Source organism: Cherax quadricarinatus, chromosome 42, assembly GCF_038502225.1.
Source record: "Cherax quadricarinatus isolate ZL_2023a chromosome 42, ASM3850222v1, whole genome shotgun sequence".
Taxonomy (NCBI): Eukaryota; Metazoa; Arthropoda; class Malacostraca; order Decapoda; family Parastacidae; genus Cherax; species Cherax quadricarinatus.
In genome coordinates, this window is record NC_091333.1 from 23,084,009 (window position 1) to 23,106,559 (window position 22,551).

A 22,551-nucleotide genomic window follows, 5' to 3' on the forward strand; every position below is an offset into this window, starting at 1 on the left:
GCATCTCTGGTGATGTGGTTAGAACAATGATAGAACCATACCTTGGTAAGGGGCATATATTATATACTGATAACTGGTACACAAGCCCCTCACTCAGTGATTTTTTGCAAGTGAACATGACAGATGTGTGTGGCACAGTGCATGTAAATCGGAAACATATGCCCAGGTTTGACGCTGACACTCCCAGAGGTGAGGTGTAGGCGTTTGCTGCCAATGACATCATGTCATTTTGGTGGCATGACAAACGAGATGTCACACTGTTGTCATCAGTTCACCCTAATGAAATGGCAGACACTGGCAGGCAGCATAGAGAGAGCAATGAACCCATTCTAAAACCTGCAGCTGTGATTGATTGTGCCTTCAATATGCGCTCAGTGGACATATGTGACATGCAGATTGGGTTTGCTGATTGTGCTCGCTAGAGTTATAAGTGGTACATAAAACTCTTTTTCCATCTTCTGGACATTTCCATGCTCAATGCTTATGATATGTATAAGGTGAGGACCAGAAACAAACAATCATATGGCGAATTCTGTTTGTCTGTCATCAGACAAATAGTATTCAAGTACCCAGGAAGAACACGTGCAATAGACCGCCCACCAAATTATCAACAACTACCTTCTCGTCTGAAGCATGGTGATCACTTCCTGGTAAAATTGCCTGCTACTGCTTTCAAGAAAAAGGCTCAGAAGAGGTGTTACGTCTGTGCACATTCAAGGAAACGCCCACAACAATGCAGAGACACTCGTTTTATGTGTGAGGAATGTAAAACATCACTGTGCATGACACCATGTTTCAAAGACTTCCATAGGCTGCAGAACTTCTAGAAACATTCCCTGTGACTGTATATGTGTATATAAAATACATATAGAAAAATAGTAATAAACAACATTTCATATCGTTTGTTGTGTAAATATTTTTTATAAACAAAACAATGACAACAGTGTTTATGCCCATATTCTGTAGTATTGAAAAAGAAAAAAACTTACAAAATACTGATCACATTGGTCTCACAGGCCATAAAAGTTACTTGGAAAAAGAAAAATTAAAAAATAATAGAAATTAGTAAATTAGAAAGTAAATAAAAGAATACCGGGAGACGGCAGTCGCTGATGTTGCCACATTCTCCCCCTTTTTCATCAACTTCACACCTCCATATCTCGGTAAGTATTGATGGTAAAAATTTTTTGTTTAGCCTATAATATTTAAAAGAAAAAATTATTTTTTCATAAGAAAAAAATAATTTTTTTTTTTTAAATTTGGCCGACCCTGAGAACGAGTCTGAGAGGACCTGTCGATCCACAAAGGGTTAACTGATTTTATCGTTTCCGAATTAATTTTCCCCATCAGAAATAATGGAAATCCATTTAGTCAGTTTCAGACATCCAAAAGTATTGAACAAAATAATTTTTTTACATGAAATATACATTTCCCTTCACAGAAAACAATGATACATGAAGAATAAAACAATAATAACATCACACTTACCTTTGTTGAAGACATGGTGATGTATGGAAGATGGGAGGATGGGAGAGGATGGAAGAGTTTACAATTGTTTGGAAGGGGAATCCCACTCCATAAAGACTTCAGGTACCAAGTCCTTATCCTGGGTTACTTCCCTCCTTTGTTTTTTAATGCCACTAGGACCAGCTTGAGAGCCACTGGACCTCTGTCGATCAAAAATGTTTTCCAAAGAGGTCTGTTTCTGGCATATGTTAGGAATTATGTTGGGAGACACAAGATAGTCCTTCAATATGACACTAATATCAGCTCTACAGCTTATTTATCTAGCACAATTCATCTAATATTACATAATAAACAATATTAATAACATAGAAACATGACATGTACTCTAGAATGAATAAAATACATCATTAAGTATGTCACGAGTGTTGCTGTGTTGTTGTTGTTGGGTGTATAAGGGCCACTGAGAGCATAAGCTGTACATAGTGGTGGAGGGTGGCGGCGGTAGAGACAGTGGTGTTGTCAGTCACCCTACATAACTCCAACAATATTGGAGGAGTTAGGTTCGTGCTGTCCTTTTTCTGTTGATTAATCACTTAACTTACTTGCTACAGTCAATGCTACACTTTATCACTGGCTACCGCTATAGCCTTTATAGACTCCTGCTGCTTTAGTATCATACATATTGCAGAATCACTGAAGAAGGCACTTTCTCTCCTCTCTCTCAGCCTTTTACCAAAGGGCTGGCTGGCACTAGAAGCTTTCTTTGTTTAGCAGTTACAAGCACTAAAAACAATGGAATAATACAAAATGTATCTCAGGTACACATGGAATCATCTGCAGTGGCTTGTAAACAATGGCACACTGGCCACACTGGAGTGGCCTGGTGGCTCAAGCCACGCGTACACGATCTGGACGAATATCCTTAGCTGAGTTTTTTACCGTTAGCCGAGCCAATATTTTGACGCAAAAACTTATTGGTTTCTGATTTTATCGCTATCCGATGACATCGTTAAGTGAGGGTCCACTGTAACAAGTTTTGGTCATAATCTGAAATGTCCATATTAGTGAAACGCTGTAAAGTGGGGCTCTACTGTACAGGTCTCCCTCAACATTCACAAGGGTTAGGGGATGAAGAACCGTGCGAATGTTGAAAAATCGCAAACATTTGGTGCCTCAGTGTATTGTAGGGAAATATAATACAATACTGCTTCCTTGTCCTATTGAACTATGAACAGTCATGAAACACATGAAAGCATTGTAAAATATTGTACTAGTGCCAGCCCTTTGGTAAAGAAGGTGGAAAAGACTATAGAACTGAAGAAAGAACTTGTAGCAGAGTACCAAAGTGGAGAAGGAAGAGAGAGGGAAGAACGTGCCGTTTTCAGTGATTCTGCAATACGTACGATACTAAAGCAACATAAGTCGATAAAGGCTATAGTGCCAGCCAGCAATAAAGTGTAGCTTTAATGGTGTAGCAAGTAAGTTAAGCGATTGATCGTTAGAGAAAGGACAGCGTGAACCTAACTCCTCCAATGTTGTTAGAGTTAGACAAGGTGACTGACAACACTGCCGTCTCCAGTCTCTACTGCCTCTGATACCACCTCCACCATATGTTTCAGTGGCCCTTATACACCCAACAACAATAACACAGCAACACTCATGACATTTTATTCATTCTATAGTATGTGTCATGTTTCTCTTTTATTAACCCTTTCAGGGTCCGTCCCGTAGATCTACGGCTTTATGTTCAGGGTCCAAACCGTAGATCTACGTCATGAGCTCAGCTCACTCTGATAAACTGTGAGTGGTACACTTGGGCCAAGATATGAGAGAATACATCAATGTGGTATGTGTGCACCACTTAAAACAAATCCTGCAGCACACTGTGTATAATGAGAGAAAAAAACTGAAACCACGATTTTCGATTAAAACAGCAACTTTGCAGTGTTTTTTCGTATGTTTTTTATAGTTGTATTTGTGATTTCTTGGTCTCATTTGATAGAATGGAAGACATATTACAGAAATAGAGATGATTTTGATTGGTTTTAGCACTGGAAATGGCTTGAAATTGAGCTCAAAGTAGCGGAAATGTTAAATTTTTGCCGATGTTCAAGAGTAAACAAACGACCTCACACATCTAATACACGCCAGCTGGTTGGTCTAATATACATTCACAAATGTGGTGATGATATTTATACAATTATTACAATATTGCATAACAATAAATCTTCTATTTTTTGGTGTGAATAAAAATTCATTATGTGAATAAAAAATCAAAATGGGATTTATTTGTAAAGCCTCAAAACGTAACTAATGAACCGAGGAAATGTTAGTTTAGTGCCAGGAATGCCTACATTGTTTATTCTGGATGCTATTTTGATATTGGAATATTTTGAACTTTGTGTTAAATTGGCCAAATTACCAATTTCCGATCACTTTATTTTGTAGTTGAAACAGTTGACTTGGCGATTTCTTGTGCTCAATCGATAGAATAGAAGTAATACTAGTGAAATAGCTAAGAATTTGGTCAACTGGAATGATGTAATTGGCCTAAAATGGGAGTCAAAGTCAGCAAAATCGCCGATTCGTAAATATCGCTGACACATCAAAATTCGCGAGAGCATAATTTCGTCAATTTTCCATCAAATTTTGTACTTTTTGTTTTATTACCTTCACAGAAAGATTCTCTACCATTTCATAAGAAAAAATAACAAATTTTTTTTTGGAAAATTCTTGGACACTGGGGCACCACTTCAGATTTTGGCCTTGGACCCTGAAGGGGTTAATATTGTTTATTATGTCATATTAGATGAATTGTGGTAGATAAATAAGCTGTAGAGTTGATATTAGTGTCATATTGAAGGACTGTCTTATCCTATCTCCTAACAAACTCTGCCACCACCACAATTCCTAACATATGCAATGACATATTTTAACCCTTTGACTGTCGCAACCCCCAATCCTGAGGTCCTGGTGTTGCAAATTTAAAAAAAAAAAATTATTTTTTCTTATGAAATGATAGAGAATCTTTTCCCGATTGTAATGACTCCAAAAAAAACGAAATTTGATGGAAAACTGACGGAATTACGCTCTCGCGAAGTTAGCGACCTCGGCGCTGTTTACAAATCGGCGATTTCGCCCACTTTGAGCCCTATTTTCGGCTAATTCCATTGTTCCAGTCAACCAAACTCATAGCTATTTCTTTAGAACTCCATTTTTTCTATCGATTGAGTAAAAGAAACTGCCCATTTACCAATTTCAACTACCTAATAATGTGGTCAGAAATTTGCAATTTGGCCAATTTCACGAAAACTAAAAAATATGACAATTTCAAAATAAGGTCCAGAATGAACAATGCAGACATTTCTGGCTCTAAAATAACATTTTCTTTGTTCATCAGTCATGTCTCCAGGCCCCTCTGATATTACTCTTGCTTCCTATTTTCAATTTTTATTCAAACAAAAAATTGAAGACTTACTATTATGCAGACTACTGCAATACTGTAATAATTGTATAAATAACATCAACGCATTCATGACTGCATATTAGAATGGCTAGTTGGACATTTATTGGACAATGGCATCATTTGTTTACTTTTGAACATAGGCAAAAATCAAACATTTCCCCTACTTTGAGCTCAATTTCTAGATTCTTTTTATAGTAAAATCAATCAAAATCACCTCTATTTCTATAATATGTTTTCCATTCTATCAAATGAGACCAAGAAAACGAGAATATAACCATAAATACTATACGAAAATAGACCACAAAATCGGCATTTTAATTAAAAAAAAACGGTCGGAGTTTTTTTTTCCCATTATGCACTGCATGCTCCAGGATTTTTTTTATATGGTGCACACTGACCACACAGACCCATTCTCTCACATGTGGGCCTACCAGCTTTCTCCTGCTTGATTTGAAGCCGCTAGAATTTATGAGTATATATACGTCAAACACGGTACCTCGTAAGACGTATATATATGGCCGCGACAGTCAAAGGGTTAAATATGATTGGGCAGCTGGGAATTTGTGATTGTTCAAAGCCCACGAAAGTGGAAAGAGCGAATGTTGAGGGAGACCTATATAGAATGGCAAATTTTCCATCATCCATTCAGTTGTCCAAACCATATTTTATCTTCAGTGTTGTTTTTTGCAACTAGTACAGTTCAGATTGTGTTTAGTGTTATGGATAGCTAGCATTTTGCCACAAGTATGCTTTTACTGTACTTGTGAATAGTGGCAAAAAAAAAAAAAAAAAAAAAAAAAAAAATTTTTGCCTGGAGAATGGGGTAAGGGTAATTAACCCTAAAATTGCCAAAGGCTGTAAAATAAATGTTACCTCATTGCTTGCTATTTTGAAAAAAATTATTTTATTGTACAGAAAAGTGTTTCCCAGATTTTAGAGGTGTAGTAAGCCAAGAATAAGTGAAATCTGATTGTTACTTGCAGAAATACAAAAGTTTAGCCCTTTGAGGGTCCGTGCCAAAGTTCGACGGCTTTGAAGCTAGTGTCAGTGTTGTAGTTCTACGCCATGATCTCGGATTACTCAGATAAACTTCGAACTGTAAATTTGGGCCTAGATATAAGAGAATGGGTCTGTGCAGTAAGTGTGCACTACATAAAACAAATCCTGCAGCATGCAGTGCATAATGAGAAAAAACTGCGTCTGTGTTTTTGGTTTAAAACAGCAACTTTGCGGTGTATTTTCGTATGGTTTTTATGGTGTTAGTCATGGTTTCTTGGTCTAATTTCATAGAATGGAAGATATATTACAGAAATAGGGATGATTTTGATGGGTTTTAGGACTGAAAATAGCTCGAAATTGAGCTCAAAGTAGCAGAAATGTTTGGTTTTTGCTGATGTTCAAGAGTGAACATGTCACATCATGCATTCAATATATGTCAACTGTTGGGTCTAATATGTGTTCACAAATGCGCTGATATTATTTATATAATTATTACAGTATTGCATAACAGTAAATCTTCTATTTTTTGCATGAATAAAAGTTCTTTGTGAATAAAAAAATCAAAATGGAATTTGTATGTAAAGCTTGGAAACATAACTAATGTTATTTTAGTGCCAGGAATGCCTGCTTTGTTTTTTCTGGACACTTTTGAAATTGGCATACTATATTGAAATTTTTGTGAAATTGGTCAAATTACCAAATTCTTATCACTTTATTGGGTAGTTGAAATAGTTGATATGGTAATTTCTTGTACTTAATCAATAAAATTGAACACGTAATAGTGAAATATCTAAGAATTTGGTCTACTGGAACAGTGTAATTGGCCTAAATTGCAAAATCGCAGATGCGTAAGTATTGCTGACAGCAAAATTTGTGAAAGTGTGATTTTGTCATTTTTGCATCAAATTTTGTACTTTTTGTTTTATAACCTTCAGAAAAAGATTCTCTACCTTTTTATAAGGAAAAAAAAAGAGATAAAGTTAACATTTATGATCAGTTTATGGTAACATGAGTGTTGTCTGTGTGATGGAAGTTGTTGTTCTCTAATGATTTTTTTTCCAGTTTTTCTAATTATTTTTTATGAATCAGTAATATCAATATTTTCCTATTTCACTTGCATATATTGTTCAATCATACTAAACGAATGTAAATGACATTGACTGGCTCCCACAGTGCCCTGCACACAACACAATTTGTTTTTTTTTATACCTCACATACTTACAGCGTAGACTTTCTCTCTGATGTAGTCCTAACCAGGCCAGTCGGGACCGTTTTGCAGGCTCGAGAATTTTTAAATAAATTTATGTTATCAGCTGCCTAATGGTTAATGTTAAAAGTGGATCGTTGGGTGACTGTTAAGTTTTTTTTTTTTTTTTAGACATGTGTTAGATTGGGTGATTGTAAGTTTTTTTTTTTTTTTTCCCCTTTATGTGTAGATCCCAGTGTTAATACAAGAAGCATATTAATATCAACTTGATAATGGTAGACCTACTTAGAATTGTTAGCCAATTTCCATAAAAGATTTTTAATGAACAGCTGATAATTATTAAGCTTTATGCAGTAATTTATTTGTGCATTACCTGGTGTTTGTCTTCATGTTAAATAATTTGTAAGCATATAAAACTTCTAACAAAATTTGGGCATTATAGCCTCTTGCTGATATTTTGGAAACTTTTCCTTTGGACCACTTAATTTCATTTATGTCAAAATAATGAAACTGGGAAATTTCACAGCCATACATGGAGTTTTTACTGTATATATATTACGTTGAGATTTGGTCACTCTGATGCCAGATTTAAGAAGTACTAGTGTGAGTAGTGCTAGTTAAGGTGTAGCTGTGCATTCCTTCATGAGTTACAGAGGTATTGTGCTGGATTTTGCTTCCCCACTTCAACAGATGGCTAGGAGCACTGGCAGTTCAATCTGAAATGCAAGTTAATCAGCTAAAAGTTGGCAAAAATTTTTTTTTTTGGCAGTTACCAAAAACTGTTGCACTTGAATGATTTAAGACTGTTGAGGGGCAACTGAAATATCAGTTACAATAAATATATATACATGAATGGTGTTTTTCTTTCTGCAATGGTTTTTGTATTTGGCTAGCATCCTTATTGGAGGATTAAGGAGGAAATGTGACTTGTTGTCTTCCTTTAGGCTATGATAATGTCTCAGGCTGTGATAATGTCCACATTGTCCTAACCAATAAGAGTGGACAACGTTACCTGTCCTGCTGGACTACTACACTTTCCAAATACTACAAAACAAATTATGTTAAAATTCAGTATTTTTTATACCTGAAACTGTGATAACAGATTTCTTTGTACTTTTTCCTATTTATAAGTACAGCTTTGAGGAATAGCTCACATTACAAAGCCTTTTATATTTTTGCTATATATAACCTAATTTTTTTGTTTCATTCATTCATTTTCCTTTTATTTCTCAGAGTCCACAAGAAATATTAACATAGGGGTAACATAACATAGCAGTAGCAACAACAGTAATAATAATAAAAATCATAATAATAATGTTTTATTGTACAAAGGAATATGAAAGTTAAGTGTACATGCCAAAAAGCCCCTTGTATGCAGAGCATTTTGGTCAGACTTAAAATTAACTTAAGATTAATTAGGCTATGACAGATTAAATGGTCATTAGGTAAGTTACAGTGAGTACAGAACCTAGAGTATTAATAGGAAATGCTGTGTGGTTTTAATAGGTCTAGTAGTAATAGGAGCTGCAGTTTTTATTGTAGATTGTTGTATTTATACTGGAGAAGGAAGTATAACTGTGATATTCAGCAATGAAGGCTATTTGGACTCCTATTATAGGTAAAACTTGTATTTTTTAATTATTTGAGACCACATAGTTTTTGAGAACTAATTAACAGACTTTTATCACTAATAATTCATGAATTAATTATATAGAAATTTCAATGATGTATATACTGTACATGACATTTTGCATCACAGTTAGTGTCTGAGTATTAATTATTGTTAAATTTTCAGTGGCATTGCAAAAATCAGTGATCTCTGAAAATAATAATAAAAATACATTATATTTTCTAGAGATTTTGGGTTTTGATATGCAAATGATGAACACAAAATGGTTAGTCGCTCAGATTATTTTCTTAAGTAGTTTTTTAAGTGCGAAAAGTGTACAGAAATATTTCAGAAACTGTACAGTAGATTTTTCTGAAATTTTCAGGGATGAAGGACTTTGGTACCTAGATGATGTACGGTAAGTAAATAGTTGCTCTGATCTTTTATATTTTTGTATCATTTTGTTTCAGTAAAAGTAGGGGTTAATGATAAATATTGTTTTTAGATTTTTCTTGAATATTTGGGCTGAAATGTCTTATTTTTATAATCACTGAGGAAGTACATGTAATTACCGAATGTTCTCGGCCATAAATCATGGGGTAGACTTTTTAATTAAAAAAAACTTCTTAGGCTTGTCCATAAGATGAGTTGGTGGTTGTTTATTATAAAATTCTTTTAAAGTGATTATTAACCCTTTCAGGGTTGGTGCTGTACTAGTACGGCTTGTACGCTAGGGTTGGTGCCGTACTAGTACGGCTTGTACGCTAGGGTTGGTGCCGTACTAGTACGCATAAATTCTAGCGCCTTCAAATCTAGTGAGAGAAAGCTGGTAGGCCTACATATGAAAGAGTGGGTCTATGTGGTCAGTGTGCACAGTATGAAAAAAATCCTGCAGCACAGTGCGTAATGAGAAAAAAAAACTGTGACTGTGTTTTTGGTTTAAAACAGCAACTTTGCAGTGTATTTTCATGTGCTATTTATGGTTGTATTCTAGTTTTCTTGGTCTCATTTTATAGAATGGAAGACATATTACAGAAATTGAGATGATTTTGATTGCTTTCACAATGAAAAGTACCTTGAAATTGAGCTCAGAGTAGCAGAAATATTTGAGTTTTGCCTAAGTTCAAAAGTAAACAAATCAGGCCACGCGTCCAATACACGCCAACTGGTGAGTCTAATATTCTTTCACAAGTGCACTAATATTATTTATACCATTTCTACACTAATGTAGTAGTCTGCATAACCATAAATCTTTTTTTTTTTTTTCTTTTTTCTTTTTGAGGATAAAAATTCAAAGTGGAAAGCAAAAGAAATGTAAGAGAGGTTTGAGGACATGATTGATAAACAGAAAAAAAATGTTATTTTAGTGCCAGGAATGTCTGTCTTGTTTATTCTGGACCCTATTTGGAAATTGGCATCTTTTGAAATTTGTGTGAAATTGGTAAAATTGCCAATGTCTGACCACTTTATTGGATAGTTGAAGTCGGTAAATGGGTGGTTTCTTGTACTCATTTGATAGAAAAAATGGAGTTCTAGCAAAATAGTTATGAATTTTGTCGGCTGGTACATTGCAATTGGCCGAAAATAGGGCTCAAATTGGGTGAAATAGCCGATGCATAAACATTGTCCAGACCGCTAACTTTGCGAGAGCGTAATTCCGTAAGTTTTCCATCAAATTTCATACTTTTGGTGTCTTTATGGTCGGGAAAAGATTATTATTTCATAAGAATTTTTGTATTTTTTTTACTGGAATAATAATTACTAAATAGCATAAATGTGTACTGGAATAGTAATTACTAAATAGCATAAATGTGTACTGGAACAGTAATTACTAAATAGCATAAATGTGTACTGGAATAGTAATTAGTAGATAACATAAATGTGTACTGGAACAGTAATTACTAAATAGCATAAATGTATACTGGAACAGTAATTACCAAATAAAATAAATGAACTGGTACTTAACCCTTTCAGGGTCTGTCCCATAGATCTAAGGGCTCAAAGCCAGAGTTCAAGCCATAGCTCTGCGCAATGAGCTCAGCTTGCTCAGATAAGCTGCTGTGAGCGGTAAATTTGGGCATAGATATGAGAGAATACATCTATGTGGTAAGGGTGCACCACATAATACAAATCCTGCACCATGCAGTGCATAATGAAAGAAGAAAAACTGCGACCGTAATTTTCTGTTAAAACAGCAACTTTGCAGTGTTTTTTCGTATGTTTTTTGCAGTTGTATTCATGATTTCGTGGGCTCATTGATAGAATAGGAGGTATATTACAGAAATAGAGATGATTTTGATTGGTTTTATTAATGAAAATGGCTTGAAACTGACCTCAAAATAGTGGAAATGCTGACTTTTTGTGGATGTTTCAGAGTAAACAAATGATGTCACATGTCTAATACACATCAGCGGGTGGGTCTAATATACGTTCATAAATGTGGTGATATCATTTATACAATTATTACAATATTGCATAACAGTAAATCTTTCATTTTTTTGTGTGAATAAAAATTCATTATGTGAATAAAAAATCAAAATGGAATTAATTTGTAAAGCCTGAAAACATAACTAATGAACAGAGGAAATATTAATTTAGTGCCAGGAATGCCTACATTGTTTATTCTGAACCCTATTTTGAAATTGGAATATTTTTGAACTTTGTGTTAAATTGGCCAAATTACCAAATTCCAGTCTCTTTATTGGGTAGCTGAAACAGTTGACTGGACCATTTCTTGTGCTCAGTCAATAAAATAGAAGTAATACTAGCGAAATAGCTAAGAATTTGGTCGGCTGGAATAATGTAATTGGCGTAAAATGAGAGTCAAATTTGGCAAATTCGCTGATGCGTAAATGTCACTGATATATCAGAATTCGCAAGAGGGTAATTTCGTAAATTTCCCATCAGATTTCATAGTTTTTGTTTTATTACCTTCAGAAAAAGATTCTCCACCATGTCATAGGTAAAAATCTCTCTTTTTTTTTTTTTTTTTTTTTTTTTTTTTTTTTTTAAATTCTTGGACCCTGGTTGTCTCTCTTGAGATTTGGCCTCTGGACCCTCAAAGGGCTAAAGCCTCCAATAAACGTAGTGATATCTTCCTAATGAGTGTCACTTTTTAACCCTTTCAGGGTCGAGAGGTCCTCTCCTAAACTTGTTCTCAGGGTTGAAAATTTGTTGAGAAAAATAGACATTATTTTTCCTTATGAAATGATAGAGAATCTTTTCCTGATCATAATGACACCAAAAGTTTGAAATTTGAAGGAAAACTTACGGAATTATGCTCTCGCGAAGTTAGTGGTCTTGACGATGTTTACGCATCGGCGATTTCGCCCACTTTGCCCTATTTTTGGCTAATTCCAATCTACCAGTCGACAAAAATCACAACTATTTCACTTGAATTCTATTTTTATTATTGAATGAGAACAAGAAACCACTTATTTACCGATTTCAACTATCTAATAAAGTGATCAGAAATTGGCAATTTTGCCATTTTCACAGAAATTTCAAAAGACGCCATTTTCCAAATAGGGTCCAGAATAAACAAGACAGACATTCCTGGCACTAAAATAACATTTCTTCTGTTCATTAGTCACGTCCCCAGGCCTCTCTTACATTTCTTTTGCTTTCCACTTTGAATTGTTATTCTCACAAAAAATAGAAGATTTACTGTTATGCAGACTACTGCATTAGTGTAGAAATGGTATAAATAATATCCGCACACGTGTGAAAGACTATTAGACTCACCAGTTGACGTGTATTGGACACATGGCATGATTTGTTTACTTTTGAACACTGGCAAAAAATCGAACATTTCTGCTACTTTGAGCTCAATTTCAAGGTACTTTTCATTGTGAAACCAATCAAAATCATCTCAATTTCTGTAATGTGTCTTCCATTCTGTAAAATGAGACCAGGAAATCTAGAATACAACCATAAATAGCATACATAAATACACTACAAAGTCGCTGTTTTAAAGCAAAAACGCGGTTGAAGTTTGTTTTTTTTTCTCTCATTATGCACTGTGTGCTGCAGGATTTTTTTTTATACTGTGCACACTGACCACATAGACCCATTCTTTCATATGTAGGCCTACCAGCTTTCTCTCACTAGATTTGAAGGCGCTAGAATTTACGCGTATTACTTCGGCACCAACCCTAACATGCAAGCCATACTAGTACAACACCGACCGTGAAAGGGTTAATTTAATTTTTTCAGAAAATATTGAGATTAGCTCCAGTACTTGAAAATATTGTCTGGTTCCAAAACCTAACTAAAATTCATCCACAAATTACTCTGCTTAACGTGTTTCCTACTTGTTCCATAATTAAATCAAAGCAAAGGTTCACAAGTTTGTGAAAAAATGGTGCTGTAGTGTAGCTAATGTTTGTGGGTGATATCAAATGTTGTGTGGCATGTCATACCTTGCTGCTGGCAGACAAATTTCTCCTTCAAACACTCTAAAAAATATTTTACTGGTGTTTTAGAGCATATTTGTAATTTAATATTGATAAATAGACATTTATTAGACAACAAGTCTTGTATTAATGTATATTGTACTCTGTTATGCAATAAGTACCAATGCATATTCACTTTACAGAAGACAGTGTATATAAATACAGTATATTTTCTCTGATTTTTTGTGCATATTCCATGACACACAATTTTAAGGCATTGTTTCATACACTGCAAGTTTTCTCTCCAAATAATTTCAGAATGTAGCCCAGTGTTTGAAAACATGTTCAAAAAATAGGATGAACAGGCTGCTTTAAAATTTTCATACAGCACACAGAAGAAACTTTTGTTGACATAAAATAATGTGTACTATACAACACTGGTATCAGCACAGTAATCATTCTTATGAGGTTTTAGTAAAACTTGTAAGAATATTAATCATTATTAAAAAAAAAGTTACTTAACAATTTAATGAAATCTTTAATAAAAATCAGAGTAATTTTTTACCATAGCATAAAGTCATTGACTAGGAGACTAAGGTCGACTTGTGGCCGAGCATGTACGGTAGTTGATGCATTTTATTATATTCATATATCACAAAAATTATAGCTTTCAGGCAAAGATGTGTAGAGCTTTGAGTGTTCATTCTCATGGTGTTAGATAATGTATAACAAGTACAATAAAAGTTGCAGCTTCCAGAGCACATAAGTAATGTTTCCATAGTAAGGTTGAACTTGGTATTCAAGTTAAATTTTAACTTTCTAAACTACATGTTGTAAGTTAAATATTACTTGTATATAAATATTAGTGCAAACTGTATGAATAAAACTTATGAGCTGTGATAGGTGTCAGTGATATTTGATTTGCTAAACATTATGTAACAATATAACATATGAATATGAGAACAGGTTGCACTTTTTTGTATAATTGCTTGAGTAAGGTCTTTAGTGTGTAGATGATGCATGGCAAGGAAATTATGCTTGTTATTTTGTTGCAATTGAAAAAATAATAAATTGTTGAAAATTTTTTTCCAGAGATACTACTACCCTGGCATTTTCACAGTGCTGTTTTTATAGCCCTTATGAACACTTGTATTACTATGAGTCTTGTCTTTGAATATTGCAGCAAAAATAAAAAAGAGGAGGTGAGAGGCAGTGAAGATGTGTTTGAAATCAGTGTGCAGTGTGAGTATTATCCAGTGAATAAAGATTGAAGACATTCAGGGAAGAGAGGAGCTGTTGAGATGCTTGGGTTACTTAGTAAAGATAGAGTAATATAAGTCGACCAAAAGTGTGTTGGGTAAAAATCTGGGATGTATGGAAGGTGATGGAGGAAATTTCCCAGGAAGGGTTGCAAGGAGAGCATGAATAATGTTTTAATTGGTAGGGTCTTGAGCATCATCAAACATACAAGTATATTGGAATGAAGTGAATGGAGATAAGTGATTTATTGGATTTGACATAATGTTGGAGTGTGAACACAGTGACATTTATGAAAGGATTCAAGGAAACTAGTTAGCCAGGCCACGGTTCTAAAAGTGGAAAACACAGTACAGTGGACTCTCGGGTAACGGCATTAATCAGTTCCAGAGAGCTTGCCTTTAGCCACATTAATTTTCCCCATAAGAAATAATGGAAATCCAATTACAAATGTCAGTTTCAGACAGCCAAAAGTATTTACAAAAAATATTTTTTTTTAAAGATTAAATATAGATTTACATGCAGAAAACAACAACAAATAAATATAAAGCACTAAAATGGATACATGAACATTTAACATCATACTTGCCTTTATTGACTCTTGTTAGTTTATGGAAGACAAGTAGGAGGCAAGAGGGAGACGAGTTTATTATGCTTCAATATGACACTAATATTTATATTTATATTTATTTATCTATCACAAATCATCTAATATGACATAATAAACAATATTAATAATATAGAAATACAATATATACTCTAGAATGAATAAAATATGTCATAATGTATGAGAGGAGTAAAGAGATGGAACTGTTGTTGTTGGGTTTATAAGGGCCACTGAGAGAAGCTGTACATAGTGGTGGTGGAGGCACCAGCAGAACCCACCAACACTATCACACTTAAACACTGTATGTAATTTATAAATAAGAAATATTTATATTTTAATTTATAAATAAGAAATATTTACATTTATTTTATAAATAAGTATATTCAGGTATACACAAATACAGTTACGTACATAGATTATCATACATAGCAGCACGTGTGTAAAGTACCTAGGATAACCCAAAAAAGTCATTGACTTACTTATTTCCATTGGGGTCCTTTTATATTTACACTTATATTTACTTTTATACTTAAACTTTTATATTTACACTTTCCTTGGAGGTGATGTTAGTTTAATTAATTAGTTTGATGGAGGAGATGCTGGCAGAGATTTAGGGTGGTGGAAGATAGCAGGGCGGTGCATGTTACTTTCGTGTCATTTTTCTATCGCTTACTGGCTTAACTTACTTGCTACACTGTTAATTCTACACTTTATCGCTGGCTGGCACTATAGCCTTTATCGATACCTGCTGCTTTAGTATCATACATATCATAGAATAACTGAATCACTGCATAAGGCACATTTACCCCTCTCTCTTCCTTCTGCACTTTGGTACTTTGCTATGAGCTTTTTCTTGAATTCTATTGTGCTTCTTCCTTCTTTACCACAGGGTTGGCACTAGAAGCTTTCTTTGGACCCTAGGTGGCTTATTTAGCAGTTACAGGGACTAAAAACAATGGAATAATACAAAATATATCGCATGTGCGCGAGGAACCATCCTCCCTGGCTTGTAAACAATGGCAAACTGGCTTTACATGGGCTCAGGCCACACAGACACAATTGGGACGAATGCCCTTAACCGAGTTCTTGGGCATTAGCCGAGTCAATATTTTCATGCATAAAGTGCCGCTGTCCGATTTTGGTGTTAGCTGATGCCGTCGTTACCCAAGGGTCCACTGTACCTTCACCCTCGAAGATTGAGAAGAATGTTAATATATGGTGGGTCATTTAACCCCTTGACTGTCGCAACCCCAAATCCTGAGGTGTCTCCTGTGTCGCAAAAAAATTAAAAAAAAAAAAAATGAAATGATAGAGAATCTTTTCTCGATGGTAATGACACCAAAAGACCTCACTCACCCATTTGACCATAAACAGAAATATCAATCTCAATCTCAAAATAATGAATCTTAACTAGTCATAAGTTGGCCTGTGATACTCCAATACTGAAACTATGTATAGTGCCAAAACAAAAGCATTCACATTACTAAACTCACAAACTAGTATTTAGTCACTTAGCCATAATACCAACTTACCTCATAATTTTGTAATATTTTAAACTTAAGATTTAATTTGTCTGCCCGAAATGCCTAGCCATGCTAGGTGCTCTAGTGGTACACTCTGTAATTATTATTTTACTACATGTAAACCACACAATAACCAAATTCTGTAAACTCAGCATTGTAATCCTTATAGAGAATAAACTTTGAATTTGAACTTATGGAATTACGCTCTCGTGAAGTTAGCGCCCTCGGCGATATTTACTAATCGGTGATTTCGCCCATGTTGAGCACTATTTTCAGCTAATTTCATTGTTCCAGCCGACCAAACTCATAGCCATTTCTTTAGAACTCCATTTTCTCTATCAACTGAGAACAAGAAACTGCCCATTTACCGATTTCATCTACCCAGTAACATGGTCAGAAATTTGCAATTTGGCCATTTTCATGAAAATTAAAAAATGACATTTTCAAAATAGGGTCCGGAATGAACAATGCAGACATTCCTGGCTCTAAAATAACATTTTCTTTGTTCATCAGTCATGTCTCCAGGCCCCTCTGATATTACTCTTGCTTTCTATTTTGAATTTTTATTCAAACAAAAAACAGAAGATTTACTGTTATGCAGACTACTGCAATATTGTAACAATTGTATAAATACTGTCAACCCATTCATGACTGCATTTTAGAATGGCTCGTTGGACATTTGTTGGACAATGACAACATTTGTTTACTTATGAACATCGGCAAAAACCAAACATTTTCCCTACTTTGAGCTCCATTTCCAGGTTCTTTTTATATTAAAACCAATCAAAATCACCTCTATTTCTATATGTTTTCCATTCCATCAAATGAGACCAAGAAAACGAGAATACAACCATAAATACTATACGAAATAGACCACAAAGTTGGCATTTTAATAAAAAAAATGGTAGTTTTTTTTCTCATGCACTGCGTGCTGCAGGATTTTTTTTATATGGTGCACACTGACCACACAGACCCATTCTCTCACATGTGGGCCTACCAGCTTTCTCCTGCTTGATTTGAAGCTGCTAGAATTTATTAGTATATATACATCAAAAACGGTGGCTCGTAAGACGTATATATACAACCAAAACAGTCAAAGGGTTAAATTGTGGAAATAAGTGATTGGGTCACTCCTTTTTGACAGATGGCTGATGTGCTTAGGTAAAAGACTGTACTGTGATACTTTGGGAAAAAAGTTAGTTGTTTCTAGTTTGCTTTCCAGGGTGTGTATAAGCAAATATTTTTGTACTTCATTATCATTAGAGTTGGTTATATTAAATATAACCTTATAAACAGTTATCAGTTTAATATTGATATTAGAGCACAGTACTGTAATTTAACCCATTCACTGTCCCAACCCCTAAAATTAGAATTGCTCTTAGTGTCCAGTTCAAAAAAAAAAAATAAATAAATAAATAGTGAATCTTTTTTCTGAAGGTAATGATGCCAAAAGTACAAAATTTTATGGCAAACTTATGGAATTATCCAGGTGTAAAGTCAGTGGTCTCGGCACAATTTATCCATAGGCAGTTTTGTCAACTTTCGAGTCTCATTTTAAGTTAATTCCATTATTCCAGTTGCCCAGATTCTTAGCAGTTTATTAGTCTGTCTTCTGTTCTATCTATTGAGCACATGAACCTACTCATTCATCTATATCAAGTAATCTGTAAAGTGCACAGAAGTCAGTAATTTGGCCAATTTTCCACAAAACTAAAAAAAATCTCATTCCATAATAAGCAGTGTAGACATTCCTGACACTAAATCATTTCCTCTGTTCATTAGTTACATTCCCAGGCCTTTCCTATTTTACACTTGCCTTTCATTTTGAATTTATATTCACACGAACATAGAAGATTTATTCTATTTATCAGATAATAAAATATAACCAGGAAAGATTGGTCATGGTTTACAGCATCCCAGTAATTGAATCAGACCCATTAAAAATCCATAAAACAGACTGGGCATTGTAGGAGGGCCTTACCCATCCTCTGGAATATCAGCAAAAATCAAATACAGCCTCTCCTCACTTAACAATGGAGTTTTGTTCCTAAGACCACATCATTAAACAAATTTGTCACTAAGTGAGGAGCATACGTACTATAATGGTAGTGAGTTTGTGTCAACTATCTTTGATATTGTTTTAATGTCACCTTTGCACCATTTATAACATTTCTGGTATATTTTTAAATTTTTATACAGTATTGTACTCTATATCAAAATAAGCAGAATAAAGGAAATCAGCACTAATATACATTATTTAGGTAATGTCCAAGGTGTCGGTAAACGAGTACATTGCTAAGTGAGGAGAGACTGTATTTCCACAAGTTTGAGCTCAATTTCAAGATACTTCGAGTTCCAAAACCAATCAAAAATCATCTCTTATTTCGGTAGTATGTCTTTCATTCTGTCAAATGATATAAAAAAGCAGTCAATAAATCCATAAAAGCCATATGAAAAAAACACCTGAAAGTCACTATTTTAAACCATTCACACAATGACAGTGAAAGGTAACAAATAAAATTTGCTGAAATACAGAGGTATCTATGATAATTATAGAGAGCTAGAATGGATATTATTGTAAGTGGCTTGTTTGATAGTGTTCTCAACTAACACATTGAGGGTTCAACATCGATCTACATCGTGGGTTAACCCTTTCAGGGTCTGTCCTGTAGATCTACGGCTTTACGTTCAGGGTCCAAACCGTAGATCTAAGACAAAATTCTAGCGGCGTCAAATTTAGTGCGAGAAGGCTGGTAAGCCTACATCTGAGAGAATGGGTCTGGGTGGTCAGTGTGCAGACCATAGCAAAAATCTGGATGCCCGCATGGCATTGTGGGAACGCCGGCAAAGTAGCTTTGTTCATTGTGCCTGGCGGCAAGGAAGCTCTCACTCCCCACTCACTCTCCGAGCGAATTCTGACTCTCCTCTTCTCATCTTACAGTTCTAAGACTGATGGAAGTGGAGCTGAAGACGAATTCTATGGTTTTGAACCATATGGTACCATTGTGCCATATGGTACAATGGTACCATATGGTACAATGGTGCCATGTCATACAATGGTATCATATGGTACAATGGTATCATATGGTACAATGGTACCATATGGTACAATGTACCCTATATTACATTGTACATATGGTACATTATACCATATGGTACAGGGTACAGGAACCCTAATGGAAATAAGTCTGTCTGACTTTTTTGGGTTATCCTAGGTTCTCCAAACATATGCTGCTAAGTATGATATTCTATGTAACTTTATTTGTGTATAACTAAATAAACTTACTTATGGTGCCACATGCACTTGAGTAAGTTTTTCAGGTGCACAGAAACACAATTACATAGATTATCATATATAGCAGCATACGTATAAAATCCTAGGATAACCCAAAAAAGTCAGGGTGACTTATTTCCATAGTTATCCCTGTATCTGTACCATATTGTGTCCTGTACTGTATGATACCCTATACCATATGATACCCTGTACTGTATGGTACCCTCTACCATATGTTATCCTGTACTGCATGGTACCCTATACCATATAGTACAATGTACCATATGGTACCCTGTAACATATGATATGGTGTACCATATAGTCAATAAGTGTTGGTGGCATGAGACACCAGCCAAGACTGAGTGAGTGGCGACACAAGCTAGCTACTGCAGTTTCAAGACAAAGTGCTTTGTCATCCACCTCAAGGAACACGTCAGGTTCCTGTACACTTGTAAATATATAATAGAACATTAGTAATATACAACATTTTTGCATATTTTTGTTGTAAACAATTATTGTAAACAAAATAATAATGAAAATATTAGTGTGTTTATTTTGTTGAATACAACAGTACCATATGGTACAATGAACCAAATGGTATCATTGTACTGTATGGTACAATGTACCATGTGGTACCATTGCATCATATGGTACCATTACATTATATGGTACCATTACACCATAAGGTACCATTGCACCATATGGTACCATTGTATCATATGGTACCATTGTACCAAATGGTACCATTGTACCATATGGTACCATTCAATCATATGGTACCATTGTAACATGTGCCATTGTGCCATACTGTACCATATGGTACCATTGTATCATATGGTGCCATTGTACCATATGGTACAATTACACCCTATGGCACCATTGTACCATATGGTACCACTGTATTCAACACAACTGCACTAATATTTTCGTTTTGTTTACAATAAACTTGTAAACAAGTTTTGTAAGCAATATAAACAAATTAGTGCAGTTATTGTGTTGAATACAATGAGTGTACACTTATACAATATACATTATACTGGTCTCACAGGCCACAAATGTTATTAGAAAAAGAAAAAAATTAGAAAAGAAAAGAAAAAAGTATAAAAAACGTAAAATAAAAAAATGGGATTTTGCGGAAGTCACTGATGTTGCCGCCACCCGGTCATTTTGAGTCAACTTCCCGCCGCTGTATCTGAGTAAGTACTGGTCAGAAAAAAAAAAATTTTGTCTTATTACCTTCACAAAAAATATACTCTAATTCTGTAAGAAAAAAATTTTTTTTTTTTTTTTTTTTTTTTTTTTTTTTTTTTTTTTTATTTTTTTTTTTTTTTTTTTTTTTTTTTTTTTTTTCAAAATTTCTTGGACACCGGAGCACCACTTCAGATTTTGGCCTTGGACCCTGAAGGGGTTAAATGTTCGATATGTTTCTTTTCACCTGTCAGTATATTTTTGTGAAGGTAATAAGACAAAAAAAAAAGTTTTTTTCTGATCAGTACTTACCGAGATACAGCGGCGGGAAGTTGACCCAAAATGACCGGGTGGCGGCAACATCAGTGACTTCCGCAAAATCCCATTTTTTTATTTTATGTTTTTTATACTTTTTTCTTTTCTTTTCTAATTTTTTTCTTTTTCTAATAACATTTGTGGCCTGTGAGACCAGTATAATGTATATTGTATAAGTGTACACTCATTGTATTCAACACAATAACTGCACTAATTTGTTTATCATTATATTGCTTACAAAACTTGTTTACAAGTTTATTGTAAACAAAATGATGAGAATATTAGTGCGGTTATTGTGTTGAATACAATGGTACCATATGGTACAATGGTGCCATATGGTACAATATAGTACAATAGCACATGATACAATGGTACCATATGATACAATGGTACCACATAGTAGAATGGCACCAATTGGTACAATGGTACCATATAGTACCATATGGTACAATGGTGCCATAGGGTGCAATGGTACCATAGGGTGCAATGGTACCATATGGTACAATGGCATATGATACAATGGTACAATATGGCACTATGGCACATGATACAATGGTACCATATGATACAATGGTACCACATGGTAGAATGGCACCATTTGGTACAATGGTACCATATAGTACCATATGGTACAATGGTACCATATCGTACAATATGGCACAATGGCACATGATACAATGGTACCATGTGATACAATGGTACCACATGGTAGAATGGCACCATTTGGTACAATGGTACCATATGGTGCAATGGTACCATATGGTGTAATGGTACCATATGATACAACGGTACCATATGGTTCATTGTACCATACAGTACAATGATACCATATGGTTCATTGTACCATATGGTACTGTTATATTCAGCACACTAATATTTTCATTATTATTTTGTTTACAATAGTTGTTTACAACAAAAATATGCAAAAATGTTGTACATTAGTAATGTTCTATTATATATTTACAAGTGTACAGGAACTTGAGGTGTTCCTTGAGGTGGATGACAAAGCACTTTGTCTCGGAAACTGCGGAGTCAGTAGCTAGCTTGTGTCGCCACTCACTCAGTCCTGGCTGGTGTCTCATGCCACCAACACCTATTGATCATATGGTACACGGTATATGTTACAGGGTACTATATGGTACATTGTACTATATGGTAAAGGGTACCATGCAGTATAGGATACCATATGGTGCAGGGTACCATATGGTACAATGTACCATATGGTACAGGGTACCATATGGTGCA

General features: G+C 34.7%; 1 protein-coding gene across 21 annotated transcripts in view; it reads left to right on the top strand.

Moving 5' to 3' along the window:
- LOC128695680 (synaptotagmin binding cytoplasmic RNA interacting protein) overlaps window positions 1-22,551 on the top strand; it is a 1,077,764-nt gene that overhangs the window by 698,865 nt on the left and 356,348 nt on the right. For 18 of the 21 annotated variants that reach the window (XM_070093417.1, XM_070093416.1, XM_070093430.1 and 15 more), the window contains one exon: window positions 9,134-9,166. The exons of the other annotated variants lie outside the window; for them this stretch is intronic. In XM_070093417.1, coding sequence (XP_069949518.1) covers window positions 9,134-9,166 — 33 coding nt within the window. The remainder of the gene's footprint in view (window positions 1-9,133; window positions 9,167-22,551) is intronic. 21 annotated transcript variants of the gene reach the window in all.